The sequence below is a fragment of the Hypanus sabinus genome, chromosome 3 (assembly GCF_030144855.1).
Source record: "Hypanus sabinus isolate sHypSab1 chromosome 3, sHypSab1.hap1, whole genome shotgun sequence".
In the NCBI taxonomy this organism is placed as follows: Eukaryota; Metazoa; Chordata; class Chondrichthyes; order Myliobatiformes; family Dasyatidae; genus Hypanus; species Hypanus sabinus.
Window position 1 is genome coordinate 118,663,794 of NC_082708.1, and position 26,575 is coordinate 118,690,368.

Sequence of the window (26,575 nt, forward strand, 5' to 3'; positions counted from 1 at the left end):
CTCACTGGTCTATAATTTCCTCGGTTATCTCCACTCCCTTTCTTGAACAAGGGAGCGACATTTGCAGCCCTCCAATCCTCTGGTATTTCTCTTGTCCCTTCTGGTGATGCAAAGATCATTGCAAGAGGCTCAGCAATTTCTCCCCTCACTTCCCACAGTAGCCTCATCCAGTCCCAGTGACTTATCTAACTTAATGCTTTTCAAAAACTAAAGTGCTTTGAAATTGTTTGCTAGCTTGCTTTCATATTTCATCTTTCCCTCCTAATGATTCTATTAGTTGCTCTGTAGGTTTTAAAAAGCTTCCCAATCCTCTATCTTCCTGCTAATTTTTACTTTGTTATACACTCTCTTACTTTTACATTAGCTTTGACTTGCCTTGCCAGCCATGATTGTACTATTTTGCCATTTGATACATCTATGCTGCATCTTCCTAATTTTCCTCAGAAACTCACGCTGTTGCTGCTGTGCTGTCATCCCTGCCAGCATCTCCTTCCAATTTACTTTGGCCAACTCCTCTCTCATACCAGTATAACTTCTTTTTACTCCACTGAAATACTGCTGTCAGACTTCACTTTCTCCCCATCAAATTTCAAGTTGAACTCAGTCATACAGTATTGTGATCACTGTCCCCTAAGGATTTTTTTTTACCTTAAATTTCCTAATCACCTCCAGTTCATATCGTAACACCCAATCCAGTATTGCTGATCCTCTAGTCAGCTCAATGACAAACTGCTCTGAAAAGCCATCTCGTAGGCATTCAGCAAACTCTCTTGAGATCCATAACCAACCAACCTGATTTTCCCAATTGACCTGCATGTTGAAATCTCCCATGACTACCTTAACATTGCCCTTTTGACACTCCTTTTCTATTTTCTGTTGTAATCTGTGGTCCACATCCCAGCTGTTGTTGGGAGGCCTGTATAAATCTGCCTTCAGTGTCCTTTTACCCTTGAGGTTTCTTAACTCAACTCAGAAGGATTCTACATCTTCCGATCCCATGTCACATCTTTCTACTGATTTGATGCCACACTTTACCAGCAGAGCCACGCTACCCCGTCTGCCTATCTTCCGGTTCTTCCCAGCTACATGTTGGGATAATCTCCCTGAAGCATCAAGGCTTGCACCAATTAGCCCTTCTAAATGCTTTTAAGTGCTGCACTTTTATAAGATGACAGGCTATCTTGGTACCCTTATCCTCTAGTTCTTTAACCCAGGTCTCTACCGAGTGGGTAGCCTCCCCTATGATGATACAGGGCAGTATCTTTCCTGTAATACCACGGGCTCTTATCTTGTTAAGCAGCCTTGTGTGTGGCACCTGATCAAAGGCCTTCTGAAAATCCAATTAAATAACATCTATTGATATCCCTTTGTCTATCTTGCTTGTTATTTCCTCAATGAATTCTAACAGATTTGTTGGGCAACGTTTCCCCTGAAGGAAACCGTGCTGACTTTGGCCTGTTTTGTTTCCTTTAGTGGATGAGTGTAGGTCTAGAGGGCATAGCTTCAGAATGGAGGTATGTCCATTTAGAACAGAGATGAGCAATTTCTATAGCCAGGAGGTTGTAAATCTGTGGAATTAATTGCCACAGACAGCTGTGGAGGCCAAATCATTGGATACATTTAAAGCAGCGTCTGATAGGTTCTTGATTAATTAGGACGTCAAAGGTTACAGGGAGAAGGCAGGAGAATAGGGTTGAGAGGGATAATAAATCGGCAGTGATGAAATAGAACAGTCTCAATGGGCTGAATGGTCTAAATTCTGCTCCAAGGTCTAATGGTCTTTCCTGAATCCTTGTCATTCTGCTGGCAGTAAGGTTTAGTGCTAATATTCTTGTATTTGATATATATTTGCTGCACAAGAAGTCCCGGTGCATGCTGTAGACTTTGCATATTTTCTCCCAGACTGCTGGTTTGAAAAATATATCAGCCCTTCTGGGATAGTCCAGCAGGGTTACAATTCTTGATTGACAAAACATGTAGCCCGACCAAATAGTTTGTTTGGTCTTGTAGCCAAATGGCAAATAATACTGTTTTAACCATAAACAAGTTATGGACTTGTTAATAGAATAAGATTACTTAGTCCATCCAGTTGCCTATGTTAAACCAAACTCTGTTTACTTTCAGAAGAAATTTGAGGTATTGACAATAAACGTGAAGAATAAGTAGTAAATACGGAGAAATCCATACATTAGGTATGGTAGCAACAGTCAAAAATATTTGCTTGTCATGTTTTACCCAACTGTAAAGTAATGATGTGCTATGCAGTTTCTTGCAATCTTAAACAGAGTAGTTGCCATCCTGAGCAGTGATTCATTGAGATAGGATGCTTTCTCTGATGCATTGAGAAACATTGTTGAGGGTCAGTGGAGGCATGCCAAATTTCTTTAGCCTCCTGAGGAAGTAGAGGTGCTGGTGTGCGTTCTTGGCCATGGCCATCTGTGTGGTTGGGATTCCCAGGAATAAAATGAGGTATCTACCTGCCCAATCACTTGAAGGACCTGACACAAATTGAGGTTCCCATTATCTTGAAAGGGCAATCCTGACTAGGAGCTTAGGAGGTAAAGGTTTACATAATTAATTTTGTGGGCACTGTTTCAGGGACACTGGCCGTAAGGCCTGGTTGTTCTACGAATAGTCAAGGCTGTAATTTTTCACACAGCTGAGGTTAAAAATTTATGTTGCTCTAATGTCAAAGTCATCAGTGGAAGTTTCCTGTGGGAAAATATCAAAGAAAAATGAAAATCATGCTGAGGAATGAGGAAGCAAATTTCCCAGCTGGCAGTAAGATTCTCAGAATACTGTCTGCATGACTTTGCATGACATCCTATAGTTGAGTGAATGAATACTCGGCCCAATAATTTTTCAGTTATGCTGATGGATGGAGAAGCTCTGGGCCTGATTGTCCTGGACCTACTCACTACCGAAGCCCTTTTTGCCACTTCTCAGACATGGAGAATTGGAATAAGCTGACTATCCCAGCTGAGACAGGGTCCATCCTGAGGTCCCTTGATTGCTCATCAACTGCTAGAGGCACTTTTGTTGCCTTTTTATGCCTAAAAATGATCTACAGAGACATTTAAAAAATAGTCAAGTAGATGTCACTAGTTTAAAAAGAACTTAAGGCAATAGAATGGTATATTAAAACAATGCAATAAAACAAAATGAATCAAGCACTTAATCTATGTTTTTGTGCAACTCCATTCAAATTAATGGAGTTAACATCCTGTGAAAGGATTGTTCCCTCTTCAGTTTGTCTGTTGCTGGGCTCTCTGGTGAATCTGTGTTGCAGTGGATAGTTGGATGAGAGACATCAACACCTTTCAGACTTCATCTTTCAGCATGCACATTAAATAAATGTGAGGCATGTTGAGGATTAACTGACAGATCATGGTTGCACAGGGAACTGTGGGCAGTTAGTATGCATGTCTGTCTGATGTCTAGACATCTGGAGGCATCTCCCCAGCCTTTCAAAATAGTTAAATTATGCAGCAAATGCAGGGTGCTTGGCAGATTAGGTCTCTGGAAAGAGGAAAGGGTTAATGTTTCAGATATGAGACCTCTGTTCAGAATTACAAAATACTGCAATGATGTCTTTTATTAGGGAAAAGCTGGGGTTTTGGTTTAAAAACTCATCTGTAGGTTGATGCCTTACAGGATCAGCACTTAGTTCACTATGAAAGGCTGTTAGTTAAGTTTAAAGTTGCAGAGTTTTGGAATAGGGAATAATTTAGCTGAAGACTTGAGAAGTGAGTAGTGCCAATGTATAGAAATAAACAAGCTAAAAGGACATAAAGCAAACTCCGGGATTTAATTTATTCCCAGTGGAGTGCAAGTTTGTGGAAGCATCATTTGTCCAAGTATGGCAAGATGATGTCTACTGTTCTATTGTCTTGTAACATTGAGCTGGACACATTTAATTTTGTAGAGAGCAAAGAGACCCTGGTTCAAATTAGTAAAAGGTTACTGGTATTTTATGATGAGTGTTTAACATTGTTAATGGAAGTCCACATAGTGTTAAGGAAGGTAATATGCTGTAGTCACATGAGAAACAGTAGAATGTTTAATTCAAATAGCCTTTCTCAATCTTCAAGGGTATTGTATAAATGAAATCCTTTGACTCTTTGTTCAGCATTCTTAGATGTAGAGATGCATGCACTGTGATAGGAAATCATTTGAGCCATTGGGTCGATCTGGCTGAAGAAAGAATTAGCCACCCTAATCCTGCTTGCTCAGTGCATGCTTTTGTAGGTAGCTTGCATTTTTAAATGTATGCATAACATGCTGATCTAAATCCAACAGGGATTTTTCTTTAGGAAGTGGATTCCAAGCTACCATGGCTTTCTAGATGAAAAAGTTTTCACTTGTATTCCCTTTAATCCTTCAACTAATTACATTAAATCTATGCCTGCTAGTTATTAATCCTCTACTCGGGAAAACTTGCCTTTCCTATCTAGCCCCCTTAAAATGTTATATTATTAAATTTCCCCCAGGCTCTTTTCTTCTGAACAAAACAATCCACCCTTATCTAATCTTTTCTCACTGCAAAAATACTCCAGTTCAGGCCTTATCCTTTCATGCTGCATGTACTTTCTCTAGTAGAGTCAAGTCCTTTGTGAAAAGTGATAACTAATGTTCTATCAGTACTCTTGTTTTGGGATAATTGGTGATTCTTGCATAATGACCATGCTATTCTGTCCCATTTCTCCCCTTCAAGCTAAAACTAAACTGCATTCCCTCTCATCTGCTCATTTAATGTCCATTGATGTATTTTTCAATCTTAAGGATTCATCTTTGCCTTCAGCCATGTTATTATCTTTTTTATCGTCTGCAAACTTCCTGATCATGTCAGCTGGATGCAATTCTAAAGGAAAAATGGATAACTGTCATGAAAAACCAAAGTAATGAGTCCTGTAAATCCTCACGGTAGTGCAGTGGTTAGCGCGACACCATTACAGCTTTAAGGGTTCAATTCTGGCACCAAGTGGACCACAACCTTGTCACAGGGTTTGGAGGCTTGCACCCCGCAATGACTTAGAGAGCTAGGTTGGCTGGAGTTGGGCTTTGTGTTTTGGCTCTTGGTAGGGTTACCCATGCTAAACAGGTCAAATGGTAAAGGCCAGATTGAGTTGTTTGCCTGTTCCCCAGGTTCAGGTTTTGCTGGTTAAAAAAAATGGTTGCAGAAAGAAAAAATATTTTATATCTGTATGCGACTGTATTTACAGACAGAGATGGTGGACTTTCATTGCTGCCCTAAATGCAAGTGGCATGGCAGACAGTAAGTAAGCACCTTCTCCAAGGAGCTTGTATGTTCTCCTGTGACTGTGTGTTTCCTCCGGGTGCTTTAGTTTCCTTCCACAGTTTAAAAATGTACATTGTAGATTGTTCTGTGAATAGGCTGGGGTTAAATGGGTGGGTTTGATTTAAAATTCAATTGTCTGTATTTTGGACACCAAAATGCTGTAAATATATTTACTGTAAATTGTTCATAATAAGAGGGAATAAAGAAGACCAGATCCTTGAAATATGAAATAGAAACAAATGCTGGAAGCACTCAGGAGTATCTGTAGAAAGAATAACAGATTTAACATTTCAGTTTGAGAGACCTTCAGTCTTCACTCAGAGTTAACATTTTATTTTGATGACCTGCTGTTCTGACAAAATACCAATTCTTCACAGATGATGCTTTATGTGCTGTGCACTGAAAGCACTTGGTTTTTATTTCAGATTCTTGATGTTGTTCTGCTTTTCAATTGCAATTATACTCCAATTCACTTGGCATGTGGCATTGAAATGTTTCATTAAAATATCTCACACAATTTCTGCTCTGGGAATCAGATGTTTACTGCCAAGATATTAAGGGGACTTCTTGGGGTGGATATGGAGAAACTACGTCTGCTAGTTGAGAGCTCCAGTTAACATGTCAGTTAAGTTAACATGACTTAAGTTAGAACTGGGCCATTTGGAAGGAAAGACCTAAAAGATGTTGAGGGATGAATTTTTAAAACAAATTAAAGTGACCTTGAGTGAAATGCTTTCTCCAGAAGTATTTTAATGTTTTTTTTGTTTAGAGATACAGCACGATACGAGCCCTTCTGGCCCAATGTGCTGCACTGGCAAGCAAACCACCGATTTAACCCTAGCCCAATCACAGATTATAGGGATGACATAATTATAATTAACAAAACTTGTTCATTGTTTTCAAATATTAAATAGATAACTTTTGTTAATCTATTGTTTTATGGAATATGAGGATTTGAAAAGTATATGAAGTCACAAGCAACTTTGATGCCTTTAAATGGCAGAACTAACTCAAGAGTATTCCCGTTCCTGATTCACAATGATCTTTAGAGTAGGAGCAGCTATCCTGGGAAATCATTACAAAAGTGTCCTCATTTATTAACTTGTTTTGTCATTATATTCCAGATGAGTCGGTGCAAGAGTTCGCAGTATTTTTGCGTACTCTCGAGGAACAAAGGGAAATGATGGTAAGCAGAAGTACTTTTTGCTGGATTGAGAAGCAGGAATTATGTCTCTGCATGTTTTGGCTCTGTGTTCTGGGAACTGCCCTGCTTGCTTACTTTATAAATATGCATAAACTTTTTTTTGGACAATTCACAACAAGCAAATAACATATCAAGAATCTGATTGCAGTGCACCACTATTTGCAAATTGTTGTAAATGCAGACTCTCTCTCTCTTTGTTCTCTGGGCTAATGTTCATTGTAGGATTGTTAGAGCTGTTGGGGAGGATTCAAAAATTCAAAAATTCAAATTTCAAAAAGACTTGCAAGTCCTTGTACATGATTTCCTAAAGGGTAACTTGTAAGTTAAGTCAGTGGTAAGGAAGGCAAATGCAATGTTAGCATTCATTTCGAGGGGGCTAGAATATAAGAGCAAGGATGTAATGCTGAGTCTTTGTAAGGCACTGGTCAGACTGCAGTTATAGTATTTTGAGCAGTTTTGGGCCCCTTATCTAAGAAAAATTGTGCTGGTGTTGGAGAGGATCCAAAGGTGATTCTGGAAATGAAAGTGTTAACCTGTCAGGAGTGTTTGATAGCTCTGTGCCTGTACTTGCTGGAATTTAGCCTAAACGGCTGAATAATACTCACTTCCCTGTCAAGCCAAATTACTAGAAAAGGGTAGTAAAGACGAGAAGAGGCCCAGAGGTAATTTTTAAATACAAGTTCAGGTTTCTTTGTTGTTTTAGGATGAGCTCAAATGTGCATCCAAACAACATAAATTTTGCATTTCTCTTCTCAGTCCCACAACATCTTTAATATTAGGGCTGAGTGTTTCTGGGCTCTTTATGCAGTGAGCAGTTATATAACAGAAATACCTTATCCCTAGCTTCATCTACTTGTCCTTCTTTTATTGTTTCTACCCTTCACAGCCATTCCTTGAATGGACTCAAATTCACCCGTTCAAATTTGCTACTGTTACTTTGTTTTATTTTTTCCTCAACTGTAATTGTCGATGAAACACAAACAGAAAATGCTGGAAATATTCAGTAGGTCAGGAATCATCAATGTGAAGAGAAACAGAGTTGATGCTTCAGGTCAGTGACCTTTCATCAAAACCCTAAAAGTTCATCAGCTTGAAATATTAACTCGTTTGTTCGCTTCATAGGTGCTCCCTGACCACATGCAGGCTCCTCTTAATCACCCCAGTCATTTAAAAAACAGGGAAAATTACCACTACTTCGATCTGCAGATTGTTGTAGACTTCAAAAACAATTTCTTAATGAGGATTATCACTTTTCTTGGAAATGTGATATTAATTCTGAGGCCGTCTGCAATTCTAGATATTTTCGGGTGTGGAAGAATAAAGACCATCATTCACTTCACACCACAGCCAGGTGAGGACAGATACAACGTAACCTGCATCAAGTGAAACTGGGAAATGTCATGGATTCCCTGAAGACTCTGTATTCTGCATTAGTCCAAAGTTGTGCTGCAGTACAAGCCAAACGGATGAGAACTTTGTATGCTGCACCATCTAGCAAAACATAGACAGCAGCCATTACATAGAAGACCAGAAGGAAAGTCAGAAGATGGTTGAGTCTGAGGATTTTCAGGATCAATAGGAATGTGGTGACTATGAAGGAAATTATTTGGTATCCACAGATTCATCTCCTAGCTGAGGAGACAAGTCAGACCATTGGGTACCTAGAATACAAGGTACTCTCTGACACAAGGTTTTCATAAAGAGCTAGCAAAATGAATTTTCCGAAGGCAAGCTCCACCTTACAATCTTTAATACCGATAAAATGTGTTATTCATCTTCTGGGATTACAAAGCTGATGCATAAAATCTCCTCACACCCTGCTATGCTGCTCCACCTGTACAGATATAACATATGAATGCTTCCCTGTTTTGATGACTGCTGGCCTGCTGAAATATCTCTTAATTCCTGATGAGTGGCACCTTGCTTAAAGAATTCAGATCCTTGCATTTAAAAAAAAATATTCCTAGAGGATTTCTAGTTGCTAGGAACAGGGATGTGCAGATTACTTTGCATGATTTATGAAATTTTGAACCTCCCCTCAGCATTGCTCCATGGAATGGTGATTCTTATTCTGGAGAAGAGCAAACACCTCATATCAAGCTTTCCTGGCTGGAGCTGGTAGTTCTCAAGGGATCTCCTCATTTAATTTGTAGGACCATCCTGTACCTCCTGACCAAAATTTACATGTTCCCTTGAGTGAATGTGGGAATGGTCCCCTCCTCTGTGACCCATTTCCTCTAGGGCAGCATGGTATGTGGCTGTCATGTCATTCAGGACTATTGAAGCACTGAGGCCCATGTAAAGCATGGGGGTGTCCTGCGTGATGTGAGCAGATCTCATTGAGAGTTTGTTTCTGGATGTTGACCAAATTCCAGTTTGAGCTAGGTTTTGGCCAGTGTTACTGTTTTGCTCGATGGAGTCAAATTTTAATGCACCAAAAATGGGTGGAGTAGAATTTCTGGGCAGCCCATGATCATAGTTATACAGCATGGAAACAGATCCTTCAGTACAACTCGTCAGTGCTGAATAATATGCCTCCCAGAATTAGTCCCATCTGGCTTATATCCCTCTAAATGTTTCTCGTCCATGAACGTATCCAAAAGCCTTTTGAACATTGTAATCAAGGACATCAAGAGGCAGTGGCTTCAAGAAGGTGGCACCCGTCATCAAGGACCCTCATCATCTGGAAGTGGCCCTCTTCTCATTGCTACCATCAGGGAGGATGTACAGGAGCCCGAAGACCCACACTCTGTTTTGGACAGCTTCTTCCCCTCTGCAATCAGGCTTCTGTCTATTCCATGTACCCGTGAACACTACTTCATTAGTCCTTTGCACTACTTATTTATTTTGTAATACTAATATTATGTTTTTGCATTGTATTATTGCCATAAAACAACAAGTTTCACCTCATGAGACAGTAAACCTGATTCTGAGTACAATCCATCTTCCAGCCGTCCTCTGTGTGGTAAGGCTTGCCTCTCAAGTCCTCTTTAAGCCTTTCCACACCCACTTTAAATGAATGTCCTCTCATTTTAGACTTGTTACCCTGGGAACGAAACTGTGACAGTACAGTTTATCTAGGCCGCTCATGATTTTATAAACTGAGGTCATCCCTCTGCCTCCTTTGATTCAGGAAAAGCTTCAGCCTGTTGACAAGGATCTGAAAATTTTTAAAGTCAAAATAAAAAACATAATGATCAAGAATCACTGCTTTTTGAACTGACAACCATTGGCCCAAATGGATAACCATATAGTACACACGACTTGATGCTAAGCATAGTGTAGTGTCTAACGGCCACACAAGTGCGCGTGACTGACACTAGTTAGAAACCGTTCGGCAAAAGTCTTCTCTCCCAATTAAGCAGCATAGTATCCCAAATAAACAAAGGGAAATCCAGCTACTTTCTCCATTAATTTTATTTTTTTAAGAGTGGTCTCAAATGAATGGCTGTCCCAGTAAACCGATGGCCCAGTTAACTAGGATCCACTGTATATGACAAACAGCAAGTTTGTTTGTACGACTGCGACGCACCACAGGCCTCATAAATGAAAACAAACAACTCTTCCTTACCACCCTTTGACACCTTCTACTAAACCAATTTAGCTCAGCCTGGATCCCATGTGATCTCACATTCTGGACCAGTCTACCATTAGTGACACAAAAATACAACTGCAGATGCTGTGGATCAAAGAATACGAACACAACGCTAGAAGAACTCAGCAGGTCTGGCAGCATCCGTGAGAAAAGAGTAGCCAATGTTTCGGGCCAAGACCCTTCATCAGGAATGGGGGGGGGGGGGAGAGAGGACCGAAGCCCAGTAATAGAGATAGGGGAGGGGGCAAGGCCTAGAGGTGCCATTTGTGACCTTGTCTACGCAGCTAAAGTCTATGTAGACAACATTTTCTGCCCTTTCTTGTCAATCTCCTTCATCAAACTTCAATTCATTAGACACAGTTCCCTCCACTGGCCTGTAGTTCCTTGGTGTATCCTTGCAGCCCTTCAATCTTTTGGTACCTCATTTTGGTTAGGAATGATTTAAAAATCTTTGTGGGTCCAAGCAGTTTCATCCCTTGCTTCCCTGCATTGTAGGTCCCAGAAATTTAACTAACTTTGTGGGTTTCAAAATTGCCAATACTTCCCCTTTCTTAATATCAATATTTCGTAATATGTCCCGAATCAATATGTTGCAGGACATCGCTGTTGCTGTCCCTGAATTCCCAAGCTTTGTTGAACTTTTCCATGGTTATATAGACAAGAAAGAAAGACCTCACTACCTTCTATGGCTCCACATATAGACAACCACAATAATCCATTAAGGGACTGATTCTTTCACTAGTTATCAATTTGCTCTTGCTATACTTACAGATTCTCCTTTTTCTGATGTGCCTGGGATATCTCATGTCCCTGTTTGCTGTCCCAATTCCCTCCTTGAGTAGACTGTTTCTCGGGACTCAATTGGTCCTATACTGCCCTGTACCAAATTCCAGAAGCTTTGCTGCTTTTTCCTTTTCCAGCTTCCTACAGGAAATGTTTTTTTGAGCTGAAGGGTAGCAGACAAATATAACTAATCTGGCATGCTTTAATACATTCTGGTCCAATATGGAAGTAAAATATTATCCCACTGCTGCTTATTGAACTTTCTGCATTTGAGAAAAGAATCTATGGGAAGTTATATTAATGTTCTTAATATTAAATAATTGCACCATTATTGTTTTGAAACTACCAAAATAATTGCCTTGACCAAACATGAGAACTTCTGTTTTACACAGGGAGTTTAAAAATAATACTAGTGTTCCCATGTGAAAATAACATTAAGTAAGATGTTTTTGGTTATTAAAACCCAATGAGGACCAGCTATATTATTTGATGTTTTTATTGGAACAGAACAGCACCAAGTTCAAGCGAGAAAACAAAGAGAAATAACTTCTTCATCTGAGCGAGACCTCCCATTTTCACAAAGTAAATGAAATTCATTTGGAAATTAAGTGGAAGATGTAGAATTATAAAACAATGCAAGATATTTTGGATGAAATTAGTGGTATTTCCTGTTTTATTTTCTTCCCTTTTTTTGCCTATACTGGAAATCTAAGTTAAAAGAGAATATTATTAATTAGTATTGTACTCATCAGAAAACAGGAGTACCGACGGCTTGTGGGTAGGAAGAAGAATGAGATTCCACACACATTAATTTTTCATAATATCCTGGGACTGAATCTTGTCCAAACCTGGCATTATAGAGGGATGAAGTGTGGTTGAAAGCAAATATTTGCATGGCCAATGTTTCCAGTTTTGCTTGTTTAAATCAAATTTTCTGAAATATTTCTTAGAAATTAAGACACAGCTAGATTAGTCCTTCCCAACTCTCAGTCTCAAATCCCTGATCTCTACCATCACAAAGACACAAACTGTGCGAGCATCGGTGCATTATCACCTGAAGACCCTTAATAAGATCAGATCTGAATTCTGGAGTCCCCTCCTCCCCCGCTCTCCAACAGCGCGGTGGAATTTTCTTCAGCAGAAGGACTGTGATTCATGAAAATTTCTCTGCCATATTCTCAGGGCACTTAAGAACATGCAGGCCTTGTCAGAAAAACCCATCTTTCAAAAGTTAATTATCAACAAAAGCTAGTGAATTTGCCTCATTCAACTTTTCATCTATTGGAAGAAAAATTTATTTTGTAGGGACAAGGCCAGAGTGGTTATCCTAATTTACTAATTGAAGTTAATATTTTGTAAACTTTTATGTATTAGAGCCATATTGTTGGAATGTTGGAACAAAATGCAGCTTCTACAAGTGTTCTTATTCTCTCTTAGGCTCATAACATCAGTGAAACGTTTATCAAACCGCTGGAAAGATTCAGAAAGAATCAGATTGGAGCTGCAAAGGTAACTGTGCCAGAATTCAGTTCAGCTTTGTGATATACAGGAATAATAAGTATGGCAAATTAATAATTGGTTGAAATGAAGATGAATTGAAGGTGCATAACAACAACATCTTATCAAATAGTACCTTCTGAAATAGTTGAGCTTCCTAAAGAGTGTTATCAAATAAAATTTGACTGAGCTATGTGAAGAGATATTAGAGAATATTACCTGAATCTACATTGGTGGGAAGTTTTATGTGTTGTATGGGAGGAAACAGAGGGCAACCAGGTGATGTATGGTGGGTGTTCTGGGACACCTGAATGCAGAAATCTTGGAGATGATTTCAGGTAAAGACTGTGAATTTTAAACAGGTAGTGATGATAGAAGTATCTGTAAGCATGTCTATTAAATAAGAGAGTTTGAAAATTGAAAGGAGCTTTTAAGATCAGACCAAGATTACAGAGGACAGTAAGAGGCTGGCCAAGAAAGCATTGGAATGGAAAAGCATTCCCTGCAATTAGTGTTTCTGTTTATATACATACACAGTTGTGTTTTTATTGTGTGTCATAAATGATATTGTGCAGGTGCCTTAGAAATTTGAACTATTTGAATGTGGTCAAGTTTAGTTTATGCCATTGTTAACAATCATCAGCATTTTGGTTATAGATAAACTGTTAAGATGTTTTAATGGCTATCTAATAGATTTATGATAGACAGTTTTCTGGTCAACCAAAGGTCAGTGATTGCACATGGTTCTCAGAATTGGATTGTTTGTTTGCTAGACCTCTTCGAAGATTTGACAGGTAATTGGTTTATTATTGTCACTTGTACTGAGATGCTGTGAAAGAAAATTTTGTTTGGCATGCCATCCATGTAAGTACATTAAGGTAGTTCAAATGAAGTGCAATAATGAAATCAGAATATAGTGTTACAGTGAAAATATAATGTAACTAGACAATACAGTGCAAGGGCTGTGGCGAGGTAAATTGGGAATTCAAGAGTTCATCTTTCTCATAATTCAAGGTGAGATTTGGGCATGGTATTAAGGAACTGCTGCATTGTAAGAGCTGCCGATTTTATGAATATTGTGTGACACTTGAAGTTTCTTTGGTTTTGAAGAAAGGGCTGAAGGCACATTGGTGTTGTTCATGCTTTTGTAGTTGATAATTATTCTTACTTTTTATAGGGTAAATGTTTATAAATTTTCTCATACATCTTTCATTATTGACACAGAAGCATTGCCCCATTAATATTATTAGTTAAAGAAAGGATTGCCGCTTTATACAATTTTAATCTGGGAATTGCTGTCAGGTGGTCACCTTCATTTTACTTCAGGAAAGAGGAATATCCAGTAACCATTGGCAGACAGTTCTTTCTGCAAATGTAATGAAAAGACAAACATTTATTTACAACTGGAAGATATGGTAGCCTTCCCTACATACCAGAGTGTCGTACGTAGTGCAACTTAAATCATATGCCTTTTTTATGAATAATGATAGTCTTGGCATTTGAATATAACCCAAGGCTGTTTTATAAATTGACCTTACATCTTTTTCAAACTTTTGTCAGAGATTGTTAAAATGCTTTGATGTAACCATGCATTTATTTGTAGGAAGAAAAGAAAAAGTATGACAAAGAAACTGAGAAATACTATAGTACATTGGAAAAACATGTCAATTTGTCATCAAAGAAGAAAGAAGCATCACTTTTGGAGGTAAGACTAAAAGTTTCCAATACTGTATTGTCTATTGTATGTCTGTCTCTGCCTCATCTGTTTATTTTTGAGCCCTGAATTTGCTTTATCCCTGTTAATTATATCTCCTACTGCTAATACTTCAGAAATCTCTCTCCAAGTCTCTACCTCCTTTTCCTCTGCTTGTGTCATGGTTTAAAAACCACCTCTTTCACCAGTCTTCCCATTATTGCATTCAAGTTAGTCTGGTAATGCTGTTATAATATGTATTCTAATCAACAAATAATTGAACCAAGTTCTGTTTAACTTTTTTGTAAATAATGTTTTGATTTCAATTTGGAAATATATTCTGATCGCAGTGCCTTTGGGTTTCGTTGCATAAATGCTCATAGAAGTAAGACCTTTTTTGAGTGGTACGTCTGCAGTTTGGAGCCGCAGAGTAACTACGGCATGGAAGGAGGCCACTTGGCACATCCAGTGCCTCTGTGTAGGAGCAGTCCAGCTAGTCCTGCTTCCCACTCCTCTCCACATAGACTGGCTTTTTCTATTCTTTTATGAACTTATTTATATCCTTTTTGAATGCTTTATTTTCATCTGTCCCCACTCTAATCAGTGGCCCAGATTCTAGACTATAACCATATGCTGCCTTTCGAAAATTAATGTAAGGAAGGAGGGAGACAGAAGGGAGGAAGCTGTAGACCAGGTAGCCTGACACCTGTTGTTAGGAAAATGCTGGGATCCATGATGGAGATAATAACAGGATATTTAAAAAAAAATTAAGGCAGTCAAACAGAATAAGGATTGATTATGAAAAAGAAATGGTGTTTGACAAACTTGCTTGTTTTTGTGATGATTTGGTTGTGGACAAAAGCAGAACCAATAGAGCCGTATTCACCACGGTTGTTAAATTCTAAAAGGACTCGGAATTAAATAAAACATGTCCCTGTCAAAAATCTAGGTTTAAATGTATAATGGTCCTCTAAATGTCTTATTTCTACCTCCTTAATTATAGGTTTTAGTACTTTGCTAACGACTGGTTTTGGAGTAACTTATTTATAGTTATCTGCCTGTTGTTTTCCTGTGGAACTGGACCATTACATTTTTGGTTTTCCAGTCCACTGGGACCTTTGCAGAATCTGGGGAGGTGAAACCGATCATTATCAATGAATTCATCTCTGGATGCTTGAGTTCATTTATTGGTTTGATGCTATACTTCCAGTTTTAATTATTGTAAGTTTCTCAATCCCATTTACCTTTTGGTACGGGGATGCTTTAGTGTCTTTTGCTGTAAAATAGATATAAAAATATTTGTTCAAAATCTCTGCCATAAGCAAATTTCCCATAATTAATTCCCTAGTTACAATCTTTAAGGGACTTTAGCTTTTTCTTTTTTCTGATTTGGGCTTTTTCTAACCTAGATTTTTACTTTAGCTTAAAATAATCTTCATTTGCATTTTTGCTGGGGAGAAAAGCTAAGCAATTGAACATTCGGGGAATAATGTGAACTAACATTTTGCTGCAGTCTTTATGTACATTTTGTGGTCCACAATCAGAAAATTTTCATTTTTTTTTGTCTTTGGGTGAACTCTAAACCAAAGCAGAATAGAATATTGCATAATGTGTTTATTGATCCCTGTAATTGTTAACAAATGCAATTGATTTTATAGTAACACTTGAAGTGTTGCTTAAATCTGTAGGAATTATTTGAATCAAGTAAATGGAAATTTAGATTCAATTTTAAATCATTGTTTTGGTTGATTAAACAATGTCAAGATTGCATGTACAGTGTTTTGCTACCATATTAACCTATCAAGCCATCTATTGCTAGAACAATATGTTAAAGATTTGTATTAAAGTCGTGCCTTTCACAACTTTATAGTAACTGAAAACACTCTGTTCCTTGAAGAATGTTTCTCTGTAATAGCATTAAAATTCATGCATAGAAAAGTTAACCACCTCACTTTAATGTCTGGATGACACACAATGCACTGGAGGCACTCAGCAAGCCAGGCAGCAACTGTGAGAGAAAATTTACCGTCAACATTTTAGATTGAGTCTCTTAATCAGGGCTGGAAAGAAGGATAGGAGAGAGCCGGTACAAAAGGGTGGGTGGAGGTCTGGAGTAAGAACTGGTGGGTGATAGGTGAATACGGTGAGTGAGCAAAGTTAAGCAGGTGGTGGGAGAGTGGGAATTTGAGAAATTGGGAGGTATTTGGCGGAAGGGACAAAGGGCTGAAGAAGGTTGAAGGAGCTGTTGGTGACTGCCTTGTGGCTATGGAGCATAAATTAGGAACAGATGTACCAAGGAAAATGCACAATAGATATGAGGAGGTTGTTTAAGGAACACTTGCTGGGGGTTCTGGATAGATTTGTCCCTTTGATGCAGGGAAAGGACGGTAGCATGAACGAAATCATTGTTAATGAGATGCAGAGCACCTAGTCAAGAGGAAGAAGAAGCTTACTTAAGGTTTTGGGAACAAGGATCAGCCCATGGTTGAATGGTAGAGCAGGCTTGATGGGCTGAATAGCCTATTTCAGCTCCTATATCTTATGGTCTTGTGGTATCCAGGAGCTGAAGGGTAGACGTAGAGCCAGAAGGAAGACTCAAAAGTCCTTGGTGAGTAGGAGAAATGAAAACCCCAAGGCATTCTACACAAATGTGACGAACAGGAGGGTGGCTGGGGTGAGGTTAGGACTGATCAAGGGTGGGTAGACGAAACATGTGCCTGGAGTAGGAGGAGATAGGGGAGGTCCTTAAGGAATACTTAATTTCAGTATTCACTGGTGAGAGGGACCTTGACATTTCTGAGGTCAACACAGAACAGGCTGATATGCTTGAAAGTTAATAAAGAGGATATTTTGGCACTTTAGAAAACATTAGGATATTAAGGTCCACTGGGGCAAGACAGGATGTATGCCAGCTTACTTCAGTGGCAGGCAAATTATTGGAGAAGGTTCTTGGAGATAGGACCTACAAGTATTTGGAAAAGCATAGTTTGATTATAGATGGTCAGTGTGGCTTTGTGAGGGACAGGCCATGATTCACAAGCCTGGTTGAATTCTTTGAGGATGTGACAAAGCACATTGATGAAGTTAGAGGAGTGGATGTGATGTATATGGATTTTAATAAGGCTTTTGATAAGGTTTTCTTGGTAGGCTCATTCAGAACGTCAGGAGGTTTGGGACCCATGGAAGCTTGGCTGTGTGGATACAGTATTAGCTTTCCCATGGAAGGCAGATGGTGGTAATAGATGGAGCGTATACTGCCTACAGGTTATGACCAATGGTGTTCCTCAAGGGTCTATTCTAGGACCCCAGCTCTTTGTGATTTTTATAAATGACTTAGATGAGGAAGTGGAAGGGTTGGTTGGTAAGTTTGCAGGTGACACAAAGGTCAATGGAGTTTGGGATGGGGTGGCAGGTTCTTATAGATTGCAATGGGACATTGCAAGAAGCAGTGGCAGATGAAGTTCAACCCAGGGAAGTCTGAAGTGATTCACTATGGTAGGTCAAATTTGAAATCAGATTACAGGGTTAATGGCAGGATTCTTGCCAGTGTGGAGGAACAGAGGGAGCTTGAGGTCCACATCCATAGATCCCTCAAAATTGCTGTGCAAGTTGATGTGATTGTTAAGCAGGTGTATAGTGTGTTGCCCGAGTTCAAGAACCACAAGGTAATGTTGCAGCTTTATAAAGCTCTGGTTAGACCAGACTTGGAATATTGTGTTCAGTTCTGGTCGCCTCATTATAGGAAGGATGTGGAAGCTTTAGAGAGGGTGCAGAAGTGGTTTAACAGGATGGTGCCTAGACTAGAGGGCATTTCTTATGAAGGTTGAGTGAGTTCGGATGACAGTAGATTTAATGAAGTTACACAAGATGATAAAAAGCATAGATCAAATGGATAGCCAGAGACTTTTTCCAAGGACGGAATTGGCTAATGCAAGGGGGCATAATTTGAAGCTGATTGGAGAAAAGTATAGGGAAAATGTCAGGGGTAAATTACTTACAAACTGGGGTGGGTGTGTGGAATGCCCTGCCAGGGGTGATGGTTGAGGCAGATACATTAGGGGTATTTAAGAAACTCTTTAGATGGGCACATGGAAAAATCCAGGGCCATGTGGGAGGGAAGGATTAGATTGATCATAGAGTAGTTTAAAAATGTCAGCACAACATCATGGAACAAATTGCATGTACTGTGTTGTAATGTAAGATGGAACCTGATTGGAGAGGACAGTGGACCATGGAATAAGGGGAAGGAGGTGAGGTGGGGAAGTAGAGGGAGGAATGTGTGGATGATGGGCAGGTCATGAAGGTTTGGAGTGGAAATAGAAGAGCTGATGAGGTCGATGGGATAAATAAAACTAACCTCTCTTAGATATGAGGCCCAAAATTACTCTTAGTACTCCAAATATGGTCCAACAATGTCTTTGTCTTATAAAGTCTCAGCATTACATCCTTGGTTTTATATTGTGGCCTTGAAGGGGAGGGTGAGCAGCTGGAGGTCGTGGTACATGTTGGTACCACTGACATAGGCAGGAGAATGTAATATTCTGTCAATACCATGCAGGAGTGTGAATCAAGATATGATGGTTTCTTTAGAGTGGGGCTAACTTCTTCAGTCAGAAGGTTGTCTCTTGGATCAGAAAATTGTGAAACCAGGTGCAAGCAAGAATGAAACTGGTTTAACATCTGCAGAATGATAATTTAATCAATGTAAAACATTGAACACACAGTTAATATCGATGATTTAACAGCCTGCTATCTTCTTCAAGAGGTCAACTGGATAGCTATTTGCTGTGTTCCTTTTTCACATTTTCTCCCACCCACCTATCTGTTGTTGATGAAGAATGTAAGAAGGAAGAGGGAAAAAAGAGCTAATAAAGGGGAAAGTTTCAGTTATTCTGACGGTTGCAATTGTACTAAATTTTCATATAAATTGGAAGCCCTGAATTAATTTTCCACCATTCACATCACAGGTTCTAGCATAACAGTGAATGCATTTAACAATGTAATTGGCTGGATCAGGTGCGTTGTGTACATTCTTCTGCCTGAGTACACCCAGTTACTTGTAATGGATACGGACGGCCAGCTAAAGTAACTCCGTATCCAGGATCAATCCCATAATTGAAGTGGGCTGTGTGCACTTAACCTGTTTTGAGAAATGTACCAACTCAGAAACGTGAATAAAAGAGAATTCGCACTCATGAATGCTTTTAGCTGATGAAAGCATTCTTAACCATTTTTACGTTTATAGAACTGTTTTGTTTTAACAGATATTCAATAGTTCAGATTAATATTTATTTGTGTAACATCCTCATGTAGTATAGTGATCATCCTAAAACACTACATATAGTGCTGGATGTTAATTTTGGTATGTTAGGCAGCATATCCCAGTGTTTATGCTCTATCACAGTTGATATATTTGACGAAGGGTCTCGGCCCAAAACGTCGGCTGTACTTTTTGTAGATGCTGCCTGGCCTGCTGCATTCCACCAGCATTTTGTGTGTGTTGCTTGAATTTCCAGCATCTGCAGATTTCCTTGTGTTTGTGATATATTTGGATTTGCACAAAGTGTAAATGCTCTTGCACACCTCTCCATCCCCATCCACCCACTGGACTAGTTTGCACAATTTTAATCATTCTGTTAACCATTATACAATCTCTGGAAAATAGTTACTGAAGGGCAATTAATTTGACTACTGGGGTTAAGTATGTAAATCATGAAAAAAGCTACAAATGTTGGGAATGTTTCCTCCAGAGAAAGGAGAGCTCAAGACTTGATATTGGAATATTCAAGGTTATTTATAGTATGAATATAAGGTAAAATAACTTAACCATTCATCAATTTTGCAAGAAAGGATAGCATGAACAGTAAAAAGGAAAAATATACAGTTAACATTTCATTAGCAATTTGGTAATGTTATGGAATGGACTCACAGAAGAGGTAATTTCTGAAGACGATCGTGCCAATAATTTTGTTAAAACAAAGCATAATGCACAATTGGAAGTATATTATCAGACACTAAAACAAGTCCGGGACCACACTGGCATTTTCTTGTATTTCTAATAATTTTTCAACTGCTGGAAAAAGTAGTAACATTTTATTTCATGCTCATTACTACAATTTGTAAAATTACGTAGAATAAAAGCTATTCCTTTAACGGTATTTTAAAACATTTTTTTACATTCTATAATTCAATTATAAAATGAAATTTCACTGTCTTTGTCCCATAGGCAGATAGTCAGCTAGAGTTGATCCGGCAACACTACTATGAATTATCATTGGAGTATGTGTGTAAAGTGCAAGAAATTCAAGAACGCAAGAAATTTGAATTTGTGGAGCCTGTAAGTCAAATTTGAAGAAAAACTTGGTCATACTTGCATTTCTTTTACCTACAAAATGACTGTTCATTTATACACACTCTAATTTTATACAGTGGTCAATATGATCCACCTTCAGTTTAGAAATACATTCATACTTAATCCTAAATCAGTTTATGATCTAAGAGTATTGTACTTTAAAGAACTGAAAGATGGAAAATTGTGGATATAAGAGAAGTGATGGTGGGGTTGGTGAATTTCAGCATTATTGAGCTCCAGTGAATTGCCCATGTTCTAGATGTTTTAAAAAGATCTTTTTTTGATGGTTCAGTATTTTGAACCAATGTGGTTAGTTCCTGGAAATTACTCCTCATTGATTGTGCTTTCCAGTAACCAAAATCACCCTGTCCAGTCTCTCCTCGTCCCCCACCCCCCCCACCTTTCCTGTGGCTGAGGATTGTGTGTCGTGTCAACCGTTGCACTGTTTTCTACTTATGTCTCTGCCAAGCAACAGTAGAATCTCAGCAGAGGAGTTGAGTGTGGGAATCTAGTGAGCTACATCCTTAAGATCTGAATGATTGCATGCAGCTTCAGTGTTGGGATTTTATCCCATTTGTTGGGAATGTGATTGCACTCTATGAGGGATGGCAAGGGTAAGCAGGCCTCCCCTCCTGTTGACTCCATGACAAATCCACTGGCTTTTCTTTGGGCAGTTTCTGATACAGCTTTCCCCCACTATTCAAAGGTAGAGTATTCCTATGAAATGGTTCGTAATCCGGAATGTCGTAAAGTGAAGAAGCAATTACCATTTATTTATATGGAAAAAAATTTGTGAGCATTCGCAGACCCAAAAATAACCTACCAAATCATGCCAAGTAACACATAAAACCTAAAATAACAGTAGCATATAGTTAAAGCAGAAATGGTCTGATAAATACACAGACTATATAATGTAGGAATACTTTTCTACAATTATTGCAGCACTGTCCACCGCAGCGAAAATCTCACGCAAGCGCTCTCGGCAAAAACACACAGCACAAGCGCTCCTGGCAGAAACACTCTTTCCAGTAACCTTTAAGCTATGAAGCTACCAAATAACACATAAAACTACACAGCCTATATAAAGTAGAAATAATGTATGTACAGTGTAGTTTCACTTCTTGGAATTGGGAAGACAGTGAGCACACTGATGATGGTATGTTAGGCTGAGTGGTTGGAGGTTGGGGTGGTGGGAGGTAGAGGAGACTGGGGTGTCATCTCATCGTCGTCTGTTTCCATCAGGGCAGGCAGGTCACCTTCTTCTGTGTCTGCCTGCCTCAATGTCGAAAGTTGAGTATGGTCATCTGCTGTGACTGATGTGGAAGGCTTGAAAAACACCAGTATGCTTGACTGCTTAGCCTCGCACATTTTTCTATCATACAGTTCTTTGTAAGCACTCAAACCATCCTGCCCTAAACCTACGTACCCGTTCAAAATTAAAGTCATACTTTTCTGCAATCATTGCAGTGTTGTCAATCGCAGCGAAAATCTCACGCAGTTGTTTCCCGTTCAGTTCCTGGATGACTTCACTTTCAGGCTGTTCGCTGCTGCGTTTGGCTTCAATTGATATCCTTTCCTCTTCATCTCTCAGTTCTTGTTCATGGGATGCCAAAACCTCTTCAATATCATCTTCATCAACTTCCACAAACCCTTAGCCAAAATCACTATGTCCTTAATTTGTTCACCACGATCGAAACGCTTAATTGTATCTAGTTTTACGCTAAGTGTAGCACCCTTATGCGCTCTTTTAGGCTTTTCCGATACTTTAGAACTCATCTTGCTAACAGATGCACAAAATAAATCGACATAAAGCACAGGTGCTCAGAGGCATGTGTTTAAGCAATGCTGGCTAGAATGCAGTTCCGGGGGAGGTGCTTGGCGTGTGCGCTGCCTTTTTTCGCGACAGTGAAAACAACTTCTGTTAGCGAAAACAGGTAACTAATGTAGGTCTTTCGTAACAGTGAGTTGACATAAAATGAACGTTCAAAAACGGGAGACACCTGTATTCCAAAACATGCCTTCAGAGCAGTGGTTCCCAATGTGAGGTCCACAGACCCCTTGCTTAATGGTTTTGATCCACGGCATAAAAAGGTTGGGAACCTCTGATTTAGAGTGTATGGGGAAATGGAACTTTGAATACTGAATATGTCAAAAAATGGTGATTTTTGCCAAAGGCATCTGATCATCTGATATCACTTATGCCTTTTTTTTGTATTTACTCAGGATGTCCTTTCAGGTATCTATTGACAAGACATATTTTAGACTAGAATTTGCTTTGGAAGGATTTCCTGCATATCGCATTGCAAGAAGAGGTAATGACAAATGATGGATGCTCAGTTGGCTCCCTGCCCTACTCTACTGCGGATGTGCTGGAACCAGTAGTAGCCCAAGGTGCCGGCCCTGAATGAAATGCTGATATGTGTTGGTCACTGCTGCACTCAGTGCAGTGTATGATAGCTTTACAGTCTTTCGCTTAGTGCTCTGTTGAAGTGCAATATTTGAAATGTAGTAGTCTGAGAGTGGTTTTCCTCTAAGTTATCGGCCTTTCTTGAAGGGGTGAGGTATCTTATGGATAAGACATTGTCTTTCTGGGTTCATGATAGGATTTCCTACTTCAGCTTTGTTGACAATGATAGGGGTCTTGGTTATCCATGCTTTTGTTGGAGACCTCTCTTTGAATGATTTGCTGCTGGAAGTTGACGGCACAAGACTTGGGTCATTTAACATTTCTGTGTGGTAGCAGATGAATTCTATAAAGAATGAAAATGGCAGATAATGGGCATGATGCTTCATTTTATGCTTGAAACCTTTAGTTATCCACCACTCTTCTGTGTTGCTTGATAGTTTCTCCGCATAGGGGTTATTCCTCTCGTTGTATTCAAGAAACTCAGTTCTAGTAGGTAATCCTAGTTTTTAGCAGCTTGTAGTTCCGACAACAGATCTGCAACCTCCAGTAGTTTTCAGAGTTCTTTGTGTGTGAGCCTGCGAAGTTACTGAGTCTGCTGAAGAGAGATTCTTTGATTGCCCCTGGAGAGCCATAGCATTTGTCCAGCCTCTGCTATAGCATTTGTAATGCAACACTCAGCTGGATTATTAATATGACCTGCTCTAACCCTACTTGAATGTTGCAGAAACTCCCCACCAAGCCATTTACAGAGAAACTCCAGGCATTCACTAGGTTTGAGACTTAGTCCTTCCATAGCATTGTCTTTCCAGGATAAATAAGTGGCAGATTAATTGTAAAACACTTTTAGTCCTGTTGTGACTAGGTTTCAACAAGCCAGAAAACAAGATTAATCTGAATACAATGCACCTCCTGAAAGAGGGCATTGTGGAAACTAGTTTGTCAAATATATATCCTTGGATGTATTCTGTCCATGTGCAGATAAGATTGGCATCAGTAGGAAGTCTTGACCAAAGTCTTTGCTGTGATGAAACTGCAGAAGGGGGTGTTGTGTGTCTTTACTGCTGTAGACCTTGACTAACAATACCTGGACCACGTGAAAGGCATGTTGGCTTTTCCTTGTAAAGCTGGAGCACGGTCTTTTTTTTATATAGCAAAAATGCATTTGGATATATCCTACATTGACTGTTGTGATGGCAAAGGATCACATTGTGATTTTTGGTACAAGCAGTTATACAGTACTGTGCAAAAGTCTTGGGCACCCTGGAGTTTTTTATATCTAATTGTTTTAGATGTCTATTTGTTTTCCTTCTGCATTAGTGTGTCAGTAGAAAAGGACAAATTTTAGATGTTCAAAAAACCATTTTTCAAAAAATCAAATGTTACAGAAAAAATATTTTTATGTTATTAAATAAAGTAATATATTAAGTAATAGTCCCCTTTTTATAAAAACTTGATTGTTTACTTTGTATGTATATAGCCCTGTGCATGATTATACAAAGATAACAAACAGGTGCTATTGATCAATGACATAATGAGTTGAATGAACTAACTGATTAACTGAAACAGAAACGGGTGTATGAGTCAACCTGCGCGAAGAACAACCAAACTAAAAGCTGAGGGTATGGCAGATGTGACAGTTTAAACTTCCAATTATCAAACCTTATACCATGGTAAAAGTGAGCATAGCAAAAAGACACAAGGTGGTCATCCTGCATCAGCAAGGTCTCTCCCAAACAAAAATTTTGAAGCCGACAGGAGTTTCAAAATATGCTGTCCAATCTCTTCTGAACAAGCATGAAGGAATGGGCAAAGTTGAGGATCAGAAGTGCGGTGGCTGGCCAAAGAAACTGAGTGCAGCATGCAAGAGCAACTGACATCCCTCCTCAGCACTGCTATCGGCTCTGAACTCACAGGAACCCAGTACACCCCTCTACAGTCTGGAGAAGTCTTATGTCAGAAGTGGTTTTCATGGAAGAGTTGCTGCCAAAAAAAAAATTCTTTAAAGTGAAAACAAAGACTCACATATGCACAAGGACTGGGGTGTTGAACAATGGCAGCAAGTGCTCTGGACTGATGAGTCAAAACTTGAAATTTTTGGTTCAGACAGGAAAGCAGTTTGTCCATAGAGAGTGCTACATGGATGAGTGTTTGCAGCCAGCAGTGAGCATGAGGCTGCATTTCCACATCTTGAGTTGGTGATCTGGTTAGAATGAGTGGAATCCTCAATACTGAGAAATACAGACAGATTCTCTACAATCGGGGTGCGACTGATCGGTCCCAGCTTCATTCTGCATCAAGGTAATAACCCCAAACAGATGGCCAAGGTCATAAAGTACTACCTTCAGTGAAAAGAAAAACAAGGAGTTCTGCAAAATATGGTACGGCCTCCACAGAGCCCTGATCTCAACATCATTGAGGCTGTCTGGGATTACCTGGAGAGATTGTAGCAAGTGAGACAGCTGAAGTCTGCAGAACTGCGGCAAGTACTCCAACATTCTTGGAGCAACTTACTAGCCAATTTCTTATATTAAACTGCACAACAGTGTACGTAAAAGAATTGATATAGCTTTTGTTACGTATCCCATAACTGGATCACTTACCAGCAAAGATAGAGAGGTCCGTTGAAGTCTTATGGCACTATTTTCAAACGTTTTTATTTATAAAGGGGGCACAAAAGTAAGGTTAATACAAACATTCAGATCATATACGTCGGCAAAACTCAATCTAAAGCGCGGGTATAATAATAATCATCATTAAGAAATAATCTCTACTGTTGTCTAGGGGATAATATATTGTCCGTTGGAAATATAAAAGTCACTCAGAAGTCTGCAGGCTTCAGCCTTTTGGGAATCGCTGGGTTTCACATGTTTGAGAGAGATTGGTGAGAAAAGGAAAACTTGCCCGGGTCTTTATGAAGCAACTCCGTTGAATTAGGGGTTCCCCGTTGTTAGTTCGAAGTCCTTTTCGGTGTTATCAGCCACCCGCTCCCCAGGCAAAGGAGAAACGGAACGCACGTGGCTTTGAATGGCTACCCGCTAGCACAGGAGCGCTGAGCGATGGTGTGTCCTTCTGGTGCGTCGCTGGGGTACCGCCTCCTGCAGTCCCCTTTTATCTTGACTTGCAGAGTTGTAGATGTCCATCAAAGTAGGGTGATGCAATCCCCACCCCCACATTGCCCGAGGGTGTCCATGTCCCTGGTAGCTGTCAGGTAGCAGGGACATGCAATTCACACAGGTGTCTCTAAGAACAATGGTCAAAACCGTTGCATTGTCTCTCATTTCCTGGGTCCCAGACCCGAATTAATAGTGATCTTGCAATTCTCCGGAAGGAGGGTGCTGCTCCAGCCCCTTCGGCCCCTCGGAGCTGTGGTACATTCATAACACCTCCCCTCTTAAAAAAAGGTTTTTTACCAGCGGTTAAAAACGGAGTTGTACAGTCTTACAGGATTTTTAATCTAACACAATACCCAAGCTTTTTCTTTTAACTACAGAGCCATACAGTCATACATTTAATTCAGCATTTAGATGGTTAACAATTACAGTGGCGCCCCCTTTTAATATTGTAACATCTTGTCCCTGATTAAAGGCTGGTAGCATCAGACTTCATTTAACAGGCAGGGTTCCAAGGGGTTTATCCTTGTTATTCCCAGGCTTTGTCAAAATCCCGTACAACCGGTGTTTCTATTTAAAACTGGCGCCCCCCCATTAACCGTCACCTCTTTTCCGGTGAGTTCCTTCGTGGGGGA

At 39.5% G+C, this 26,575-nt stretch overlaps 1 protein-coding gene across 2 annotated transcripts in view; it reads left to right on the forward strand.

Annotated features, from left to right (window-relative positions):
• The window catches only part of arhgap10 (Rho GTPase activating protein 10), a 229,334-nt gene that overhangs the window by 101,781 nt on the left and 100,978 nt on the right, over positions 1–26,575 (forward strand). Inside the window, exons 3-6 of one of the 2 annotated variants that reach the window (XM_059965015.1) lie at positions 6,424–6,485; positions 12,319–12,390; positions 13,982–14,083; positions 20,298–20,408. In XM_059965015.1, coding sequence (XP_059820998.1) covers positions 6,424–6,485; positions 12,319–12,390; positions 13,982–14,083; positions 20,298–20,408 — 347 coding nt within the window. Of the gene's footprint in view, positions 1–6,423; positions 6,486–8,080; positions 8,177–12,318; positions 12,391–13,981; positions 14,084–20,297; positions 20,409–26,575 lie in introns of those variants that run through there. The other variant, XM_059965016.1, reaches the window with a different exon arrangement.